We start from the raw sequence: 21,972 nt of genomic DNA, 5'->3' as shown, positions 1-21,972 counted from the left end.
GGCTATTGTGGCCATTTGAGGAGTGAACCGGTGGATACAAGATGGTCTCTACCACACGCCTCACCCCCATAACTCTGCCTCACAAATAAAAAAATTAGTAAGCTCACCTGTTACTTTTACTTGTATAATATGTCTGCCAAAAACCATCAGAACTGCAATGGCACTGGTGTTGCACTTCCATGGTGCAGGGGGCTTCAGGGCTCCCTCGCGCATTTATTCAGCCTAATTTTTACTGAGTGCCAGCTACATGCCAGCCAAGGTGCTGAGGATTAGAAGGTGAGCAAAACCAGAGCCTGTCTCTGGTTTCACAGTAATCAAATGATCTCTCAGATGGCAGTCTAATTGCAAAGAGAGATTAAGTGGTCTGAAGCAAAGGAGTGGGGCAGATGTTGCTGAAGCTGCAACTGGGAAACCCGACTTGGGCCCAGGCTGCCCCAAAAGCACTAGATCCCGGTGACTTGAGAAGGAGTGCTCCCCCGAACGGCGCTGTGGCCCAGCAGGTTAAAAGCGTGGCCTGCGGCGCCAGCATCCCATATGGGCGCTGGTTCAAGTCCCAGCTGCTCTACTTCTGCTCCAGCTCTCTGCTAATGGCCTAGAAAAGCAGCAGAGGATGGCCCAAATGCTTGGGCCTCTGCTCCCACAGGGGAGACCCAGAAGAAGCTCCTGACTCCTTGCTTTGGCCTGGCCAGCTCCAGCTGTTGCAGCTGTTTGGGGCGTGAATCAGCAGGTGGAAGATCGATCTCTCTCTCTGTCTCTCCGCAATTCTGCCTTTCAAGTAAGATAAACAAATCTTTTTTAAAAACAGAATTATAAGAAGGCAGGTTTGAGGGTGCACAGAGAGGAGGAGGATGGCAAGGCGCTTGCACAGCTCTCCGAGGCCACATTAAGAATGGGAAATGGGGGGCCAGAGCTGTGGCGTAGCAGGTAAAGCCTCCACCTACAGTGCTGCCATCCCAAATGGGTGCCAGAGTCCTGGCTGCTCCACTTCTGATCCAGCTCTCTGCTGTGGCCTGGGAAAGCACTGGAAAATGGCCCAAGTCCTTGGGCCTCTGCACTCACGTGGGAGACCCGGAAGAAGCTCCTGGCTCCTGGCTTTGGATCAGCTCCGGCCATTGAGGCCATTTGCGGAGTGAACCAGCGGATGGAAGACCTCTCTCTCTGTCTCTGCCTCTCTATAACTCTGCTTTTCAAATAAATCTTGAAAAGAAAAGAAAAGAAAAGAAAAGAAGAGAAGAGAAGAGAAGAGAAGAGAAGAGAAGAGAAGAGAAGAGAAAAGAAAAGAAAAGAAAAGAAAAGAAAAGAAAAGAAAAGAAAAGAAAAGAAAAGAAAAGAAAACCGGTGGAAGGACTGGGGCTCTTGAGGGGGAGTTAGAGAGGTCAGGCAGAGGGTCTCCGTGTGCTGGGGGGAGGGGTGCAGAGGAACCCTCTGAGAAAGGTCCTCAAGTCTCCGTCCCAGCTCCCAGGATCCCTGGGCCTGTGTGAGTCACTTCCCGACCCCCGCAGAGTGTCGCACCTGCTGGGGAGCACCTTGGAGTTCCCTCTTCTCACCATTCCATGGCTCAGCCTATCTGGCCCCACCCCCACCCTCTGTTCTGCAGCCAGAGCTGGTGCTGCCCAACAGGCAACTGTACCGATAGTACCCAAACTTCTGAAGGTAGCCCCAACCTCCAGCCAGGCTTCTCCTAAGCCCCTCCCCCTGCCCCACTCGGCTGAGCTCCCTCCCTTGCCTCCCCGCCCAGTGCTCAGTCCTCTACCTACCACCCCCAAATCCCCCCACCCCCGCCAAGGGGCCCCTGCTCAGGTGGATTCCTCAGCCAAATGCGCCTCCCCCTAGGCTGTTAATTCCACTCATCCCAGGGGCTCAGTTTCACTGTCCCTTCCCTGGCCCCTGGCATGGGGGAGTCTGCACCTGGACACCCTCCACGCTGTCTGGCTGTGCACACCGCACAGGGCCTGTGGGGTCCTCTTTCCCTCGAGACTGCCCTCGCCAGCAGGCCTGTGCGTCTCCCATAGTCTCTGAGGCCAGCACAGGCTGTTCCCCAGCCTGGCCTGAGGCTGTCTTAGGGCAAAGACCCCACTTCCCATCAGAGTCGGGGCTCCCTTAGCCAGGAGTTGTGCCTCCCCCGGCAGATTAGAAGGATGCCCAAGCCCGGCCCTGTCGCCCCCATCAGAAGCGGGGTTGCTGCAATGCAGACTGGCTTCCCCACCACTCAGGGTGTTTTCCAGGCTCCGGGATCATGGCTCTCTCCCCTGTCTTCCCACAGCCCTCGCAGTCTGGGGGGGAGGAGGGGGAGAGAGAGGACAAGCAGTCTCCTTTCCAGCGGTCGTCTAACTCTTGGCTGGGGCCCCACTGGCCCCTCTCCTTGGATCTGGCACTCGGGCAGGCTTGGGGGGTTGCTCTTCCTGGGGAAAACAAGCCTCTTCCAGCCACCCCCGGCTACAGGGCAGTCCCACCAGAGGACCTGAGCCAGCCACCAGCAGGGCTAAGTAGCTCAGACCACCAGTCTGGCCTGGGAACTCCCAGGTCTGGGCCAGGCAAGGCCTCAAATTCAGGCTGGCAGGAGCCTGGGTTGGGACCTTCTCACGAGAACTTCGTGGGAGGGGCCTCCTGTCTGCCTGACTGCAGGCCGGGCTAGCCAGACTCTGTGTGTGTGTGTGTGTGTGTGTGTGTGTGTGTGTGTGTCCCAGGCCATGTGGGTGGCTGCAAGCTGCGGGGTTGTGACCTGGCCCTCCCAGCAAGCCTCTGGCGCCCCTGTGGTCAGTTTCACTTCTGACATCCGGTCAAGTTCACAGATGGCCAGCTTCCTGCACTGCCGTTTTCACTTTCCCTCTCCAAGATCTGGGGGCAAAGCACCCCTGCTTCTTTCCTGCCCCAGCAATCCGTGGCCACACACGTGGGCTTGCTGGTTTTCTGTTAAAAATGTCCTTGTTTCAGAGGGGAAAAAAAATAGGACAGGAACTTGCGAAGTTGGAAATTGCATGTGAGTTACACACACACACACACACACACACTCTCAACCAACTCAAGTCAGGTGTAGATTTCCAAAAAAATCTCTTGGCACAATTTGTCTTTCTTTGCTATTTAATGTTCATCACTTATGTTTTATGTGTAGGTTTCAGGAGGGCCCAAGAAATGATTACACAGGATGCAAGGGAGGGGGTTTGGGGAGGGGCCCAGGGGTCTGGAGCTTGCAGCCCCCAGTTGGAGAGCTGAGAGGGTTCCGTCTCAGCCCAAAGGGAGGCGGGAGGGGCCCCAGAACAGAACACATGCTCAGACATACTTGCAGCCCCCACCAACCCGCGCCCCACGTGCTGGGGAGGAAAATAAATAGACTCACGCTCTGTCCCACTCCCCAGGTGCACAGGGGAGGGGCCAGCAGGTGCGTCTCCTCCTCTCATCCTAGGTTGAGGTCAAAGAAATGCCATCTACATACAATGCTGCTGGGCCCTTGTGCAGGGCGCGTGCACGCCCTGCCCGGAGCTCCTTCATGCTAAATACAGGGGGAGCCACACTCATTCCAACATCAAGCAAAACAGACCAGGCTGGGGGAAGGTGGCGTTGCCACCAAGCCCTCCTGGTCCCTCTCAGGCCAAGCTAAGGGAAAAGCAGTCCTTTGAAGCTGCCCTAGCGATGGCCGGAACCTGCTCCGTGCCACGTGTCCAACTCCGCCCCTTCCTGCTGCCTTCCCACACTGGCCTGGGCTTCTTCAGCCTTGTGGGCCCAGCCAGACTCATGCCTGCAGGGGAGGGGAGAGGGGGGGCAGCATTCCTCCACGTGCAGGTCCTCGGAGCACAGACAGCCGCCTCCGGCTCAAGCCCCAGCAGTCCCTGGCCTGCCAAACCCGGGGGGTGAGGGCGGCCGGCCGGCGGAGAGCTCGGTTCCCTCCCATGCTTCCCTGGCGGCTGTCCTGGGCAGCCCCCGAGAAGGACCTCATGAAGAAAAGCAAGGTTTCTCATCCTGTGTGTGTGTGTGTGTGTGTGTGTGTGTGCGTGTGTGTGTTTTGCAAGATTGAGTGGAAGGGTCCTTAGTCCCTGACCCCTAGGGCTGATTCTAGGGGCCAGTGTTGGCTCCAGGTCAGTGCTGGGACAAGAGGACACCCACAGACTGGGGCCACAGGTGTCACACTGACGTGTCCAACAGAAGGGGACAGGCAGAGCGAAGCAGCGCCCCTTTGCCCAAACCCCAAACCTGACCCCATCATAACGGATGGATGGAGCAGGCCTTGGGCAAGCATCCGGCCTCTGCAGGGGCCTGGAGATGGTGGTGGAGGGTGGCATCGCCTCAGAGGGCACCTTGCCCTCCTCCCCAGCCCTCACACGAGGAGGAAGGCACCAGCCCACGATGGACCTCTCCACTGTGGGCAGCTTTGGGCAAATCACAGCCTCTCTCTGGGCCCTGCAGACTGGGTGGACTGGGTTTTCAAACCCCTTTGCCACTCAGGCCTCTGCTCCTCTCCAGCTTCGGCGGAGGGGCGGAGCGGGGACGGAGGGAGGCTTGGGCCCCTTCGAGCCACGCTCCCTCGGCCCCAGGTTCACAGTGTAGAGTCCATGGCTCTGTTCCTCAGTACCTCCTTCTCAGTCTCGGGACCTTGTCACCAACCACCCCCCCCCCCAAGGCATTCCTGGTGTCAGCCCTCAGAAATGACACCAGCAGTGTGGGGAGAAGGGGAGAGGTGGCCCGGGATGACACGGGGTGGGGCAGGCAGCAGCGAGGAGATGCTTCTCCCGCTGCACAGGGAGTGGGATCAGAAACAAGGGGCCACACAAGGGAAGTAGCAGGGCTGTGGTCTGGGGGCCCGGCCTCTGAGGCCCTGCCCAGGGGAGCTCAGCTCTGGTGGCCGCCCCCCGCCACCAGGGGGACGGGCCCCTGAGGGCTGGCTGGAGCATCTGTCATCGGCATGTGGGGGCAGGGCAGGGGCTCCCCAGGTTAGAGGCTCACACCGGGGACGTGGCCGTGGACTCGCTGCACAGGCTCTCGACGATGTCAGCTCGCTGGATGCGGCGCAGTGCGGCCAAGAGGGCGTCGAGCGTGGCGCTGTCCTGGGCGGCCCAGCTGGCCAGCAGGGCGCGGGCGGGGCAGGCCTCGTGGGTGAAGGAGTCTATGTGTTCCGGCTGGTAGCCCAGCTCGCCCGCCAGGTGCCGCCAGGTGTCCCCCGCGGAGCCGTTCAGCAGCTTCTCCACCTCCTCGCGCTTGGCAGGGGGCAGGCTGCTGTAGAGGCCCCCGTCGCCCTTCAGGGCTGCCGGGAACCCAGAGGGTGTCAGCACCTGCCCCGGGCCCCTTCCCCCACAGCCGGGGCATGCTGACTCACTGTCCCTTCCTCACTGGCACTGTCCCCACCACTGGGGCCCCCAGCAATTAATCAAGGCAGAGGAGGAGACGGGCTCCCCGAGGGCCAGACACCTGCCACAAGTGTCCCAGCAGCCGGGTTGTGGGCCGTTGATTAGGGCACAGACGTCACCGCTTGGTCCCCAGAAGTCCGGGGCAGGAGGCCAATTGCAGCCACTCTGGGCAGTAATTAGCCCCCAGGGAGGACAATTAGCTTGATGAGTCTGTAAAAGCCTCCACTTCCCCACATTCCCCGGGAAAGGACCTGTCCTCCCCAGCCCCTCCCCCCAGCCTCCCCTAGACTCCAGGGGAGCCAGCCTCTTCCTCCAAGCCTACCCTGGTCACTCCAGCGCCACCCCCAGCCGCTCACCCTGGCCCGAGGCAGTCTGTGTGTGGGGCTGCTGGTCATGCAGGCTCTGGCTGTCCACAGAGATGCCGCTGTCACTATGGAGTTTTTCTCCCTCGGGCGGGGGCGTCTGGTTCACCGGGCGGCTGTCGGCTCCTTGCTTGTTCTGCTTACAGCTGTTCCACCTGGAGCAGAACACAACAGGGGCTGGGGGCCGGGGTCCCTGCTGCTGTGTGAGCTCAGCGCTGACGGCACGTGGGAGGGGCCTCACTCGCACCCCAGCACACTATCAAAGGCCCCCATCTGGCCTGAAATCGCTGGGGGAGCAGAGGGGCGCCCCACCTGCGCTCTCGAACCGTTTACGGGGACGAAGAGGGCAGAAATAAATGACTTCCCAGGACCGCCACTCTCCCCAGTCTACCGTCTAAAGCACTCCCACATGTGGGCAGCGATATAAGCAAGGATTTCCGCTGCAATTATAAGCAATAACAAAGAGCTGAAAACAAACCAAATGTCCATCAGTAGGGGACTGACGGTGTACCCACATCACTGAATGAGCAGCCCCCAGAGCTCAGCTGACCCCCTCAGCAAAGCTCCCGAGGGGGAGGTGAAGCAGGAGTGAAGCTGTAGGGTGGGAGCCGGGCGGTGCTTCGCTGAACCCCTGCGTGTTTATGTATACTTCTAGAAAGCTTTTATACGCATGCGTGTATTTCAAGAATGCACAGCAAATACTTGGGAAAGGCCAAACAGATTTTTCCAATGAGGAGAGGGGTAGGATGTGGGAGGGGGATAAAAGGGACTTTTACGTTTTGCTTTAGAAGACATCGTCTTGTTTGCGTTTTCCTAAACAAGCCTGGATTACTTTGATGATTTAAAAAAATTATAATGGAAGATGCATTTAAAACTTGAAAGTGCACGTTAAAACAGAGAGTTCCTGCGTGCTCTGGATTCCTGGATGTGGAGGTCCAGGGATCCCAAGTGTGACACGGGAAGGGGAGGGAATGGGGGGGGAGGGTTGAGGACACAAGCAGTGGGTGTGGGGGGAGTCAGGGAGGGGAGGGCACATGGGGGCAGGGAAGGGCTGAGCTAGGACAGGACAGGACCGGGCAGGTGCTCCCCTTCCCTCACCTCCTGCTGACCCGCCACACCCTGGAGATAGCAGAGACATGAGCTTGGTTTGGGGTGAAGTTCAAAGGGCATGCGGGTTTTCAGGTCAAGGTCAGAGCACAGCCCTCCCCAGCCCCCACTGCACCCTCTTCTCACCTCTTGAAGGCGATGTAGGCCACAAGGCCCACAACCACAGCCGCCAGAATGGAGCAGTAGACTGGGATGAGGCTGTCAGCGGTGCCCCGGGTCGCCACGGGCTGGGAGCTGCCCATCACTGTGGTCACCACGTCTGCCGCCGTGCTGGCCGGCAGCTCTTGCTCTGGAGGTCCCTCAGGCGCCTGCGTGCTGGGGGCCGTGCTGTCCGAGCCCTCTGGGGCTGGGGATCGTGTCGTCCAACGGCCAGGGATGGCTGGAAGAAAGGCCATGGGTGTGAGTGCCTGCGCCCCTGGACGCCCCTCCCCTACTGGCCAGCCCCCTCCAGAGCCTCTTCCTGAGCCTCTTGGCCCTGGGTGCGTCAGGGTTCAACAGGGACACTCAGGTGGGGGCGGGACTGTGTGTGTGACATGAGGACAGTGGAGAAGAACAAGGAGGCCTGCACCAACAGGACCTCCATGTCCCCAAATATACAACGGGGATATTAAGACAGGGTCTCTAAGTGCCCCTCCATCTCCGGCTGCGGTCCTAGATTCTATTCTGCTTCCCCGGGAATCCAGAAGCCTGGCCTGGCGGTAAACATCTCGGGCCTCCAAGAAGCCCCGAGTTGGAATCACTCTGGGGGAAAAGTCTGGTTGGCCACACCTGGCCCTGTCCGGAGGAAGGGGGGGTGCTTCCCCCACACCACCTCCCTGAGAGCTGACCCAGCCCCTGTCCGTCTCTGACGTCCTGGGCTCTGGGCATGGGCAGGGAGTGCAGGGGTAGCCAGCTTGCCTCCCTCCAGCCCGTCTTCAGACAGCGGCCATGCCTGATCCTGCCACCTGGAGAACACGGGGGCAGGCAGCTAAGCCCTCCTCGGAGGAAGCAGACAGCTGGCTGAGAGAGGGCCCACGAGGCAGGCACTGCCCACGGCCTCAGGGGAAGGGAGACTGTGCCTGGCCACCCACCTGGACCCTCTGGTGCCAGCTGGGCATTGCCAGTCTCCCTGGCAGGGCCTGACACCTCCTGGCACCAGCAGGTGGGATTTTCCGTTCTGAGGCCAGCGCTGGGGCTGTGGGCTCTGGCCAGCCTGGGGGTGCTTGTCTGGGCAAAGTTGCCTATTCCATCCGTCTTCGCTTCCCACGCCTGGTGCAGGCAGGGACAGCAGACAGGACATGCCAACGAGGTGACAGCGAGGGCACCGGGCTCCCCAGCTCTGCCCTGCCCGGGCCTCAGCTTGCCCACCCAAGTGGGAGTCCGAGCTGCCCACCGGTCTTCGGGGCTCAAGGTGAAAATGCTTCAAAGGCCCCCGTTTTCACACCTTCCAAGGGGAAAGGCCCCCAGATGTGAATCTGGACTCCACCTGTATGGCAGTGGGGAGGGGGCTGCCATCTGTTGCCCATCCTCCCCTCCGCCATCTCAGTCCTGGGAGGGGGTCAGGTGGGAAGTGGAGAAGACACAGCCCTGTCTCCCGCAGCCTCAGACTAGGGAGGGTCTTTGGGGGTCCTGAGAGGGGACTGGGCAAGCTGGGGGCAGCTGGAGCCGGGAGGCTGAAGATACAGCTCAGCTCAGACCCGCTCTGGCCCAGAGACTGAAGGAGTGTGGGTGGGGTGAATCCGGCCATTACAGAAGAGAGCCCTGGCGAAGGAAAACGAGAAAGGGCTCTGGGGACAAGTCAGACTGAAGACTGAGCCGCTGCCCAGGCGCGCAGCCTCACCTCACCTCCCCCTTCTGATGTGGGCCAGGATGAGACCCAGATGTGGCCGCGTCCACTCACATTCCAACCCGCTAAGCCCTTGGCCAGCCCTGACAGCCATTTCCGGAATAGGAGCTGTTAGACCTGCGTTGGGAGGAGGGACCGGGTCACCCCTCCTAAACCTGAATCTCATGAGGGGTGGGGAGGTGGGTGAGTCACCCTGTTGACACCTGAAATGTATACGCAGGCAAGCTGGGGGTGCACCAAACCAAGACTCAGATTCCATTTCCTGAAGTGGTCCCTCGTCCCCACTCCCTCCACCCCCCAGCTTCGGAGGCTGGAGCTGAAAGGGGAGTAGGGGCAGGAGCAAACACATCCTCCGGGGGCACACTCCTCCTTGGGAGGTGCTGGGAAAGTGGGGTGGTACCTGGGAGGCATCCGTAAACCCCCGCAAAGGCAGAGCCTGCCTCCCCCTCCCCCGCAGCCACCCTCTTCGCCTCTAACCACGCCCCTGACTAAGGCCCCCGCTGGCTAGTCCAGTCTTGCCCCATGAACTGCACTGCCCCTTGTGTGCTGGCTGGCTCTGGAGGCTCCCTCCCGGCTCTGCCCGCTGCCTGCCCCCTGGCCCCAGGCAATGGCACCAGCACCTCCCCGTTCTTCCCTCCTTCCCCCCTCCACCCTTTTCTAATGCAACAAGCTTCAAGCACACACCTGGCCTCAGCCCCGCTTCAGAGCCCGCCCGGCACCTGAGCACCCAGGGCCAGGATTACAGGACTTGGAAGGCAGGGATGGGTGTGGGGGGGCCTCTTTCCAGCTGGGGGGCCCTCCAGGGGCCGGGGATGTGTGGAAGGAGGGGGCTGATGGAAGGCAGAGGCTGTGTTGCCTCCATCGGAGTGGGAGGTCTCCCAAGTTCCCAGGGCTGGGATAAGTGCTGGGGCCAAGTCTCCCTCATCAGACTGGAGCCAAGACGGTCTCTGTCCTGAAGGGGGCGCTGTGCTCCCTGCTCAGAGAAATGGCTCAATGGAGGCCTTGGCCAATGGGTGATGGACAGAACATAAAGTCATCTCCCCTGCAGGCGAGAAGCCCATCCGCCTCGCCCAAGATGGACATCATCCAGCAGAGCCCAAAACAGCTATGCCCCAGCTCCCACCGTGTCTGTTCCTCTCATCCGGGAGCCACCCTATCTCCCGGACCCCTGTGCCTGGCTAAGCACTCTCATCCACTCTGGAAGCTGCGCGCCCTCCTGTTGCCAGCCGCACTGTGTGTTCCCTACCCCAGGAACCATGGGAACCACATGACACAACCACCCTGGGGACAGATCCAGAGACAGAGGTGACCCCTCTAACATCACTCAGCAGCGACAGGGTGGAGCCCATCCCAGGCAGCAGAGCCACCAGGGACCTAGATGAGGTCTCAGAGCCAAAGAGTCCCTGCCCCTGAGTCCTCCAGCCCTTTTCCAGCTCACGAAGCCCACCACAAGGGTCTTGCATGTCCCACTCTGTGCCCTGCGGCCATCTTCCGGCCACCACCTGTGACCCGTCCAATCTCCAGCTGGCAGCCATGGGTGAATGAAGTCCCGGGGAGCGAGCTGGGACGCAGTAGCTGCACTCCGAGTTGGTGATACAGTTGGCTTTTCCCCGATGGGGAGCCCCAGGACGCCAACAGTGAGAGGAGGGGTCCTTCGGTGGGATGGGCTTGGGAACATTGTCCTCCCTGGGGTTCCCGGGCTAGGACAGGGCCTTCTGGTCAGTGCCCCTTCCACTCCTCCCCACCTCGCTGCCCAGAGGGCACCCGGGCCAACCCCTGTCGCCCCCACCCCCGACCCCGCCACTGCTCTCACCCTCGCACTCAGCATCGGCCCAGCGCGAGCACTCGCGCAGCTGGCGCTCGGTGTCCTCGCACACGGTGCACGGCAGGCACGGGTCCACGTGGTTGGCCTCGTCAGAGTAGGTGCCGTCGGGGCACTCCTCACACACCGTGTTCTGCTTGTCCTGGCACGAGAACACCAGGCCAGAGCCCGCCTCGCACACGCGGCACGCCTCGCAGCGTCCAGTCGTCTCGTCCTGGTAGTAGCCGTAGGCACAGCGGCACACGGCGTCGTCCGCCTCCACGCAGGGTGCTGACATGCTCTGCAGGCCCACGCACTCGGTGCAAGGCTTGCACGGCTCGGTGGCGCTCACCACGTCGGAGAACGTCACGCCTGCGGGCACAGGGACAGCCGGGCAGTGGCCTGCACCTTGAGCACTCGAGTACAGGGTGCACCTGTGATCTCTCCCGCCCCCGCGGCTCCGGGATCCCTGGTGCCAGCTGCCCTGGGAAGGTAGCTAAGGGCCCCATTGTCCAATTCCCAAGAAGCACAGGCCCCCAGGCTCCCGGGGGTAGCCCAGCTGGTGCCGGCAAATCTCTTGGCAAGTTCTTTTTGAGAATTCTCTTGCTGCCTGGGTGATTAGGGAGAGAACTGAGCCCAGTCCCCACCCAGCCTACCCAGCCCTTCCGGGGGCCTGAGCAGGGCTGTGAACCCAGCCTGGGCAGGCCAGCCTGCCCCTAGGGAGCCTCCGCCTGGGAGTCACTCAGGCTCCCACCCAGGGCGCCTCCCCACCCTGCTCCAGGGCTCGGCCTGGGAGGGTGGGGACCGGAGTCCAGGCCAGGAGAGTTCAGGTACAGCAGGAGGGCTGAGGCTGGAAAGCCAGGACTTGCGTGCAGTCAGCGAGTGGCACAAAGGGGAGATTTGCAAGCTTCCTCTTGACTCACGCTCTTAATGAAGGGAGGTGAGCTCGGCAATCAGCGGAGAGAGTGGAGATGCCGGGGTGCGAGGGAGCCGGGGGCGGGGCCAGGCCTTCCTCCCCTCTGCAGCCCAGGGTGGGGAACACGGTCCCACCCTTGCTCCCAGGGCAGTCAGAGCTTGGATTTAGAAACCTGAGGACCAGGGAAGGCTGGGCTGTCTGGAGCATGGAGGGGGTGGGAGGGAGGAGCCCAGCCGAGGGAAACTGAGGCAGCCATGGGGTCAGGTCTCTCCCTTAACTAAAAGCATCAAGAGACAAGATGGACACAGGGTTGCTGTCGTGGAGCCTGGGGCAGGCATGGAAGGCAGAGGAGAGGAGCCACCAGAGAGAAAGGGGCAGAAGGGGGCAGGGGATGAGAGAAGGGAAGGCTGAGGCAGGGGGGCCTGGGGGGGATTGCGGCTTCCAGCCAGCTCTGACAGAGACCCTGGCTTCTCTTCCCAGGGAGCCAGCAGCTCTGAATTCAAAACCCACTTCCATCCTTTATTCGCTGTGTGACCCTGAGTGCCTTATTGACCTCTCTGAGATTTTTTCTTTTTCTAGAAAATGGGGAATAATATCTCCATTCGCAGGCTGGTGGGGAGGAATGAATGAAATTTGGCTGTGTGGCCGGCGCTGTAGCGTAGTGGGTAAAGCCAATGCATGCAGTGCCGGCATCCCATATGGGTACCAGTTTGAGGCCCGGCTGCTCTACTTCTGATCCAGCTCTCTGCTGTGGCCTGAGAAAGCAGTAGAAGATGGCCCAGGTGCTTGGGCCCCTGCACCCACATGGGAGACCCAGAAGAAGCTCCTGGCTCCTGGCTTCGGATCGGCCCAGCTCCAGCCGTTGCGGCCATTAGGGAGTAAACCAGCAGATGGAGGACCTCTTTCTCTGCCTCTCCTTCTCTCTCTTGTAATTCTGACTTTCAAATAAATAACTCTTTAAAAAAGAAGAAATTTGGCTGTAATTTTCTTTTTAAGATTTTTATTTGAAAGGCAGAGTTACAGGGAGAGAGGTGGGAGACAGAGAGAGAGAGCTTCCATCTGCTGGTTTACTCTCCAAATAGTCCCAACGACTGGGGCGGAGCCAGGACAAAGCCAGGGGCCAGGAGCCGGGAGCTTCTTCTGGGTCCCCCATGTGGGTGCAGGGACCCAAGCAATTGGGCCATCTTCTCCTGCTTTCCCAGCTGCATTAACAGGGATCTGGATTGGAAGCAGAACAGCTGGGACTTGAACCAGTGCCCACATGGAATGCTGGAGCAGCAGGCAGTGGGTTTACCCACTACGCCACAACGTCGTAATTAGCATAATTAACCCTGGGCACTGGGGTGGACATTGTGGTTCAGAGGGTTAAACCACAGCTTGGGACACTCACATCCATATCAGAGGGCCTGGGATCGAGTCCCAGCACCTTCTGATCTAATACACCCAGGAAGCAGCAGATGACGGCCCAAGCACTTGGGTTCCTGCCACCCTTGTGGGAGACCTGGATGGAGTTCACGACTCATAGCTTCAGCCTGGCCCAGCCCTGGCTGTTATGGCCATTTGGGGATTGAGCCAGTGGATGGAAGATTTCTTGATCTTTCCCCTACCCGCACCCCCATCACTCTGCCTTTCAAATAAATAAATAAATGAAAAAAAAAATAAATCTTAAAAACTAAAAAGCACTTGGTACATGGCAGGGATCCCACAGAGTCTGGGCCTGGAACAGTGCAATGGTGAGTGCAGAGGACTCGGGTTGGGGACATGGTCAGACAGCACAAGGGACTTCCAAACAAACAGCTGAGGCTGGAATTGGATCTGTATGAACCAGAAGGGCCTGGCTGGCTGGCCCGTAGCAGAGGAGTGGGTCTCGTCACACGGGAGCCAGAGAGGCAAGCCCTGCCCGTGGGAAAATAGAGCAAATGGACAGAAAGCTCCTGGGAGAGAGTTTTAGGTGGTGTGAAAAATGCGGTCGTTTTTGGCAGAGAATGAAGGCAAGAGCTTAATAGGTTTCCTTGTGGAAACATTTTGAGGGTAGAGGGAACGACCACTGGGGTCTCTGTGCCATAAAGTGGGCTTGTAAAGGCTTGTTAACCCAGCTGGAGGTGGGGAGGGGGAGCAGCAGAGAGGGGAGGAGGAGAGCGAGTGAGCGAGTGAGCGAGCGAGTGAGGGAGCAGGAGGGAAATTTCCCCAGCCACATTTGGGTGGTGAGAACAGCAGGCTGTGGAGCTTCTATGATGCTTATGGTTGATGGACCTTCTACCCGCCACCGATGCAAACCCCATGAGGCCAGAGCCAGTGTAGGGAGCAAAGCCTCCCCCGTCCCACCCCTGCCCCAGGCCCAGGCTTCCTCCGTCTGCTGGGTGGTGAGATAAGCACCCACAGTACGGGGAGGGGAAGAGCGTGCCTGGGGTACACCAAGGAGAGGGGGTTGCCCAAGGGACAGGCGGACTGAGGGGGCCACGTCTGGACCTGAGACCAGGCCAGCGGATGGGTTTAGACTCCCCAGGCCTACACCCTCATTCCCAGTGGGCCTATGCTTCCCACCGGCCTCCAAGCAGGCAGGAAAAAGCCCCTCGCCTAAGGCAGCAACTGAAGACTGGGGCGTCCAACGTGGACTGAGACTCATGACTGGAAACGCACGGAACTCTGGACAAGGCTGGAGCCGAGGGGCCCGGACCCGCTGTCCCTCTGCCTCCCTCATCCTCCCGCTCTGGAAGGCAGGGTTCACCCCTCTTCAGGCAGCAGTGGCAACAGTCCCCCTGTCCCCTGCCCCCCATGTCAGCCCATGGTAAGGATGTCCCTGCTGCCCTGGCCGGAGCTGGGGGGAGGGGTGGCCTCAACCTCCCAGGATCCCCCAAGGTCAGTCTCCAGGGCAGCCCGGATTGGATCCTCTTGCCCCTCCCCCAAGCTCACGGAAGGTCAGTGGCAGCCATTGATTTTGCAGTGGCTATTTTTAGCTGGGCTTGGCATCAGCTTCTCCTCCTGTGCTTGGCCATGCTCTCCTACCCCATGCTTCTTTGCTTGGGAGCTGGGAAGGAGCAACCCCTGGGGGGATCCCCCACCAGGTCCCCCTCCTCCCTCTGCACCCATCCCTCACACATTCTCATTCTCGGCTTCTCTCTGCCTCCCATACTGGAGCAGCCCCACTTCTGGTGACCATGCTATAGGGGAGGCAGGAGTTCCTGCCCTGAGGCAGAGCACTTAGAAGGCCTCTAATGGGCATGCTCCCCCCTTTAGCCCCCCCCCCTTCCACCTCCCTTCCACTCCTCCCTCCTCTCCCCGCCAGCCACCCTCTACTCACTGTCCAGGCAGGGCTCACACACGGTCTGATTGGCTCCACAGGGCTGGGCCACGCCCTCGCCCAGGTTGCAGGCTTTGCAGCACTCGCCACTGTGGGTGTACAGACCCGTGGGGCATGCTTCCTTGGCACCTCCGAGGGACACCTGGGTGTGGCAAGATCAGAGGGTCAGGCTGGAGAGAAAGACGGGGGATGTCTTGGAAGGGATCAGACGCTCCCCCCCCCCCCAACGCCTTCTATTGGAACCACCTGGGCCAGGATGAGCTCACCAGGCAGGCATTAGGCACATCAAAGCCAGTGGGGAAGTAAGACAGTGGGGGACAGTGCACCCTGCAGGCCGTGAGGCGGGACCAGGTCAGAGCCTGGGATGCTGACCTTCTGCAAAGTTCATGTTGGGGTTACAGCCACCCCTGGAGCCCACAGGATACACCTGCGCAGGTTGCAGCCTGCACAGGCCCCCAGCCGAGGGGGCGAACAGAGCTGAAATCTAGCCCAAACTCCACTCGCTAAGCTTCACACCTGCAGAGCTGCATCTACCCAGAGAAGTCCTCCTCCAGGCCCTTCATTCTAAAGACAAAATATCAAACAGGATGTATCTGGGCCCAAGAGCACCAGGAGGAGGGCTGGGGGCTGGGTTCTAATCCTGACTCCGCACTGGGAAGTCCGGCCGGCCCCGCCTTCCCTCTCCACACAGAAAGCGATGGAGACCGCTTGGTGCCAAGGCAAAGGACCAGCCGATCAGCAAGAGCCTGGCGCCAAGATAGGGAGAAAGAGACGCCTGCTAGCGATGTGAGGCAGTGTCTGCTCTCACCACCCAGCAGCCCTGCCACTCTAGGGTTTGATTTCCTGCCACCAGCCCCTCCCCCTTGCGGAATGAGGGGAAAGGGGGTCGGATTCCTGCCACTGAAGCGTCTTTACTCATGGATGGAACGATTTAGCGCCTGATTCCCTAGAGGCAGGGGCTGCTGGAGGCTTGCTTTATATTTCTGTTCCTTTAAAAAAAAAAAAAACACTTTATGTCTAATAAAACTCCAAAGCCTGTTTTGCTGGCTCCAGACCGTGCAGTGCCCCCACCATCCCATTTGATGTTGAGAAGTATGGGCGCTTGGGCCATAGAACCGCGGGGGAGTTTGCAAGGTCATTTGGGGCATTCCCCTGCTTCCACATTGGCCAGATCACGGCAGGACACTCCTGCCTTGCAAGTCTTTTAAGACATCCTGCATTCTCACCGGGGTCTGGTGGGGAAGAAAAATGAGGAAGCAGCGGGAATGGACAGTTGGGCCAACCTAGGAGGCAGCCTGTGGTTGCCATCTCCCAGATGACGGAGGCAGCAAGTGCTCGGAACATCTGCAGATCGGGAGTCTGGGGTCGCAGATGCCGGCTTCCCCCCAGCAGGCGAGAGTCCAGAAGGGTCTGTTCTGATTGATTGTCATCCTACAGGGCTCTGCTGAAATGTCACTTCCGCAAGGAAGCCGTCCTGTTGTTCCCAGCCCTCCGGGATGAGGTGTTACAGGTCCTGCCTGCCCCCTAGTGCCCCACCCCTTCGTGTCCAGCCTGGCACTATTCGGATCCCTCATGGCACGGTCGGCTCCCTGGTGCAGAATTTAAGAACAGGAACATACTGTGTGGCCTCAACTAACTGGAGTGCCGGTCCGGTGACTGTGGATAACTGAGTTTTCCAGTCAGCACTAACTGGGGGAACCTCCTCACTATTTTTGTTTTGTTTTGTTTTGTTTTCCGTGTAGCGGCTGCACCCTTGTCTGTCCCTGGGACACACCTGCGCGGTGTCCCCGAGTCTCGGTGATATGGCGTGTGCTGCAGTTTTTCTGAGCTGCCAGGGATGAAACTTTGTGTTCCATATCCCAAATGACCGTGTTTTTGTCTTTCTGAGTTCTCCTGTCGGCTTTTGTAGTTTCTCAATCTCCTCCCTTCCTGTAACGGTGTCAGCTGTCACTTCTCACCACTGCTGGCAGAGTGCAACCTGGGACAGCCCCTGCCCCACACCCAGACTCACTGGGGAGGTCTAATGGGATCTCTAGGGATCAAGTAGGCAGCGTTGCCAGAAAGGTGTGTCCTGGGCCCCAGAGGCGGCGGATGTGTGCGCTCCAGTGCCCTCCTCCTCGGCTGCCCCCTCCGCTCACCGCCCTGCAGCTGAGCTGGGACGGGCTCTGAATTCCTCTGTGTCTCAGTCTCCTCCTTTCAGGTGGTCACGACAGTACCTGCCTCGTGGATGAGTCAGGGGCTAAGACACCTGGGGACCCTCTTCTGTTCTCCAAGGTCTTCCTGGATGCCTTCGTGACTCATGGCTGTATTCCAGTTAAGTGAGGTCAGTGGAGACCTGGGTTCTGGACAGCTGGGGGTGGGGGTGGGGTGTCTGTGTTTGGTGGTGGTGGGTGGGGCGGTAGCCTGTGCAGGCCCCTTGTTAGAAGCCTGCTGTCCCTGCTGCAGCCCCCAGCCCTCTCTCTGCTCTCAGGACTCACCTCTGCTGTGTAGGCCACATGATTAGTCACCGTGTGTGTGCTGTGCTTGTTGCATGTTTCCCTGTACCATAAAGTCCTGGAGCTATGAATTTGATAGAAAGTACTTTGGGCCAATTACTTAAACCTCCCTAAACCTCAGCTTTCCCACCAAAAACTCTGGGTTGGTAGCATGCACTGCACGAGGCTGTTGTGAGAGTTAAATGTGCAACAGTTTATGAAGATACAGGCAATGCCAGTGATCAAGGGAGGATCTTGTCCTGGGGACTATGAGCCGCTGACCCCAGGCAGGCCGTAGTGGGAGGGTCGAGGTCAACCAAGCAGGGAGGGGGTGACTACAGTTCAGGCTAATGTGACCACTGTGTCACAATGACACATGTGTTTGCCTGAGTTTGAATATTCCACACGTGCCCATTTCAAATCCGGCAGAATGATGTCACCGTCTTTGAGATGGTGTGCCATCGTCTTACTTTTGCCATTTCAAGGCTTTCAAGGAACTAGAGTGGATATACCCTTAGGTGAATTTTAGGGTTTTTAATTTTTAAAAATATTTAGCTTTTTTTTTTTTTTTTTAATTTTTTGACAGGCAGAGTGGACAGTGAGAGAGAGAAACAGAGAGAAAGGTCTTCCTTTGCCGTTGGTTCACCCTCCAATGGCTGCCGCGGCCGGCGCGCTGCGGCCGGCGCACCGCGCTGATCCGATGGCAGGAGCCAGGAGCCAGGTGCTTTTCCTGGTCTCCCATGGGGTGCAGGGCCCAAGCACCTGGGCCATCCTCCACTGCACTCCCGGGCCACAGCAGAGAGCTGGCCTGGAAGAGGGGCAACCGGGACAGAATCCGGCGCCCCAACCGGGACTAGAACCCGGTGTGCCGGCGCCGCTTGGCGGAGGATTAGCCTAGTGAGCCGCGGCGCCGGCCCAAAATATTTAGCTTTTTAAATTTTTTAATTTTTAGGGATCTTAACTTTTTGAAAAAAAAAAAAATTGGACAGAGTGGAACACACCCCCAAAGAGTGGGCAGTGTGTGAAGCTATGAGCATTCACTGTGGTGGGTGCTGACCGCTCAAAGCCGCTTCAGCAAAGGGCTCCTTAGTCGGAGAGATTTACAAATGCAAATACTGGGGAAGGGCTACTGGCACATGCCCCCCACCCCTTTGAATACAGGTTGGGTTGGGAGCGGGGCACTGCAGCTAATTGCCCAGAGCAGGGCGGGGCAGGGGTGTCCGGCAGGAGAGAAGATGCCATGTGCTAAATGCGTTGTCCCAAAGGTTTAGGGCGCCGGAACCATCCTCGCCGGCTGGGGGCGTTCAGGCCACGCCTCCTCGCGAGAGCTAGAAGAGGGAGGAGGGGCGCGCCGCACACGCAGGGAAGTCAGCTTTGAATCCAGAACCCCGGGTTCCAACAGGGGCGCAGCCACTTGCTAACCTGGAGAGCCGGGTCTCGCGCCTGCACGCCCGGGAGGTTCGGCCACACTGACTTCCTGCGACCTTACAAGGAGTAAGCCAGGAGCATACCGGGGGCGCGCGACGCACATAGTAGGCACTCAACACAGTTTAGGGTTCCCGACTCCCCGTCCCGCCCTCTGAGGGGAGAAGCTAGGCGCTCCAGCCAGCCTGGGCTGGTGCGGTGGGGTGGGGTCCCTTCCCTCCCATGCAGCCCCGGCCCCTCACACGCTCCTTTGCTGCCCAGGCTGCGTCCCTATTAGGCGCATTAGCCAGCCCCGCGGCTCCGGTTACAGACGTCTGAATGACAAAGTGCCTCCATTACGGGCGCGACTCCCCGGCCTACCCGCCGGGACGCGCGCTCTCGGGAAGAAAGTCGGACCGCGGCGGTGCGCGGAGCCGCAGGGGCTGCAGCGCTGATTCCGCGCAGGTTGCACCGTCCCGAGCCCGCCGGCCCCAGGCTCGGCTCCCCTCCTTCCTCGCCTCTTCTCTGCTCCGGGACAGCTGCTTTCGCCAGATGCGGCGCCCACGCCCTCGCACCTTCTGAGACAGGACGCAGGCCGCCCCAACCCCCACCCTGGCCGCCTCCCACCCCACCCCGGCCAAGAGGCAGCCCTCGCCAGCGGCGTCGGTCAGCACGTGCCTGCGCGCATCCCCAGCCCCGGCCTGAGCCACAGGTACTGACAGCCCCATGGATAGGGCCGAGCTTCGGGGATTCGCCAGCGCGCCAGAGGGGTTCTGCCCGCCTCACCCTTCTGTTCCGCCGCTGGCCGGCTGGCCTCTGAGAGGGTGGCGTCAACCCCACCGGACCCTGAAGCTCCGCTGTCATTCGGAGCTGGGACGCCCCGCGACCCCCTTAGGAGGCCCGGGCGGCGCGGGGCTGGGCAGCAGATGAGAGGCAGCCCAGCCGTGGGGGCGGGGGGGCGCCAGGAGTGTGGGACCTTGGTCTAGTCGTTTCAGCTCTCAGAGCCTCAGTCTCCTTATCCGTAAAGTGGGGGGTTGGAGGGCACAAGTCTCAGGTGAAAGATGGAGTCGCCAGGGAGAAGGAACGCGCCCCCTCCACTGAGAAACCTTTCGGGGCGTTCAGTTCGCGGCCACCTGCGGGGGCCCTGCCCCTGAAAGTCGTGCCGGAACTACCCAGAACACCCACAGGAGCACCAGCTCGCTGACTTGGTGGAGCCTTGCCAACCGGCACGCCGGATTCGCTATGTCCCGACTGCGCCCCTCTCGTTTGCAGTCCAGAAGCTTCTGCCGAAAGCCGATGGGGTGCCGGGGTCCCGCAACTTAATGGCGGGGTTGAGGGGAGGTGTGCTGCTCCGGTCAGGCACAACGCTGGCTACCGCAAGCCCTCGCCCCGCAGCGCCCCCTGCGGGCTGCCTCCTGTCCGCACGGCCCGGAGCTGCGCGCTGCCGGGACGGTCCCCGCCTAGGGCATCCCGGCGCGCTCCGCACCCGGCTCGGCTGCGGCCAGGCGCGATCGCCGGACGCCCGCTGCGCCCTGCCCTTTCTCCGCACCACTTGGAACTGGGAGAGGATCCCGCCCGCCGCGGGGGAACCTGGGGAGCGGGCTCGTCCCGGCGAAGTGGACGCTCCCTTCCTAGCGCCGCATCTTCGGTCCCAATTCCCGGACGGGCAAAGCTGCGAGGGAGAGAGCCGGGCAGACCTGGGACAAGTCCTTCGCTCCCTTCTCGCCCCACTGCCCTGACTGCTTTCGCGTCGGCATCCCCGGCTCCGTCCACTTTGCTTTCGTTCCCATCTCTCCACCTCCCTCGCCGCTGCCCACCTCAAGTCCCTCTCCAACGGGCTCTCCCGCTCCCCGACCCGTCCTAACGACGCCCCTCCCCCCCATTGTCTGGCCGGTCCTCATTGTCCGTGCCCAGTCCCCTCTGCCTCCAGTCCGTCCAGCCTCCTCCCCATTGTTCCATGCCCTCGCCATCGGTCCCCGCCCAGCCCCGCTCGCCCCTTATCTCCAGTCCCGGTCTCGTTCCCCTTCCTGGTCTCGCTCTGGTTCTGTCCCGCAACACTTGAGAGACCAAGATGCCGGCGGGGGCGGGTCCCCTCGGGATTCCCGCACCTAAGTGCCCTCTCCCGAAGAATCCAGGGGTGCGAGAGCCCCATGACCCCTTCCTGAGACCCCTCCCGAGGACCAGAATCTGTGCACCAGTCTTGCCCACACCTCTACCTGGGGACCCAGGGTCGCCTCTGCGCCGGGAGAACCCTCGACGCTCCCCCGCGGATCCGGCACCGGAGCTGCCCTCCCTCCACCCACCCCAGCATCTGGGACCCCAGCGCTCTGTCCAGTTTTCTCGTTGGAGGTGGCGCCCGGATCCCCACGGGGTTCGGATCCCGGGGAAGGGAGCGGGCTTCGCTCCGGCTGACACTCACCCCCAGTAGCAGCAGCGGCAGCAGCAGCAGGCGCGGCCCGTCCATGGCGCGGCCAGCAGCACCTGCCTCCGTTGCCCGCCTTCCGCGGCAGCGCTCGGCTTCCAGCTCGGTCCGCTCTGCGGACGGATAGGACTGCTTTGCGCTGCGCTCCCGCGCCCGCTGGAGCTAGCCGACGCTCCGCTCGCTCTGGCTGCGGGCTAAGGGGCTGGGTGAAGCCAGTGCGGCGGCCCCGCCTCCTCCCCGCCCAGCCCGCCCACCCCCGGAACCGCGCCCGCCCGCCCCGCCGCCTCGGGGTTGAGGGGGTGGAGGCTGCGGGGAGCCGCTCCCGCGCGCCCTGGTCCGCGGAGCCTCTCACCCGCCCCGCCCCGGTACCCAGGGGCTGCGCGGCGGTCCCGGATGCTGTGGGCCCAGGGGCCAGGGCGTCCGCGCCGCGGCTCCGGCTCCTCCCCGGCTGCGGCCCGCCGCAGGGTTCACTCTCTTTCCCATCTGTCTCCTCCTCTGGCTTCAGCTTCTGCCCAGTGTCCTGCTTCTTACCCAGTCCTTATCAGCCACAGTGCCCGCGGCCTCCCTGCTCTTCATCTCCAGGTCCGTTCCCCACTCCGTCCGCTCCCCTTCCGTGCGGGGGAATCTCTGGGCGAAGACCTCGGGGGAGAGAAGTGCAGGTAACCTGACCATGACGAGATGTAGCAGGGACATTCAAGGCGGAGTCCATGCCCACATCATTTGAATTCTCAGATCATGGGTTTGTAGGACTCACAGGTGTGCACACAAAACACAGGGATACATGCGCTCCTGCACAGGTGTGACATTCAGACACACATATGCCTACACACAGTGCACATGGACATGTGACCTGGTCACGGACACACGCACACACCCACGCACAAGCACACAGATGCATCCCTGGCAACTGACCTCTCTAGCCTGTGAGGGCTTCTGCGAGCTGGCAAGCTCCCTGCTATCTGGGTGGTACCCAGGAGGTGCTCAGCAGAGTTCCGTAGAAGAGAAGAAAGGGAAAAGTGCT

The 21,972-nt window shown here is 60.7% G+C and overlaps 1 protein-coding gene across 1 annotated transcript; it reads right to left on the bottom strand.

The window, feature by feature from the left end:
* Positions 1 to 3,063: 3,063 nt before the first annotated feature.
* Positions 3,064 to 21,137, bottom strand: NGFR (nerve growth factor receptor). Its single transcript, XM_051824878.3, has 6 exons — positions 20,949 to 21,137; positions 14,652 to 14,793; positions 10,447 to 10,806; positions 6,935 to 7,187; positions 5,696 to 5,856; positions 3,064 to 5,236 (listed from the first exon to the last, which is right to left on the bottom strand). The coding sequence occupies exons 1-6, from the start codon at positions 20,991 to 20,993 to the stop codon at positions 4,935 to 4,937; spliced, it is 1,263 nt and encodes a 420-aa protein (XP_051680838.2). The 5' UTR covers positions 20,994 to 21,137; the 3' UTR covers positions 3,064 to 4,934.
* Between the last annotated feature and the right edge of the window lie 835 nt (positions 21,138 to 21,972).

The sequence above is a fragment of the Oryctolagus cuniculus genome, chromosome 17, assembly GCF_051225735.1.
Source record: "Oryctolagus cuniculus isolate XC-2025 breed Fujian yellow rabbit chromosome 17, ASM5122573v1, whole genome shotgun sequence".
NCBI classification, from domain to species: Eukaryota; Metazoa; Chordata; class Mammalia; order Lagomorpha; family Leporidae; genus Oryctolagus; species Oryctolagus cuniculus.
The sequence above is the reverse complement of the archived record's forward strand: the minus strand, read 5'-3'. Positions and strand labels throughout refer to the sequence as shown.

Coding starts and splice junctions, on each gene's coding strand:
- NGFR (XM_051824878.3), bottom strand. CDS start 20,993: ATGGACGGGCCGCGCCTGCTGCTGCTGCCGCTGCTGCTACTGGGG. Junction 5,857..6,934: donor GCCTACATCGCCTTCAAGAG/GTGAGAAGAGGG, acceptor GTTCTGCTCCAG/GTGGAACAGCTGTAAGCAGA. Junction 5,237..5,695: donor ACAGACTGCCTCGGGCCAGG/GTGAGCGGCTGG, acceptor GGTTCCCGGCAG/CCCTGAAGGGCGACGGGGGC.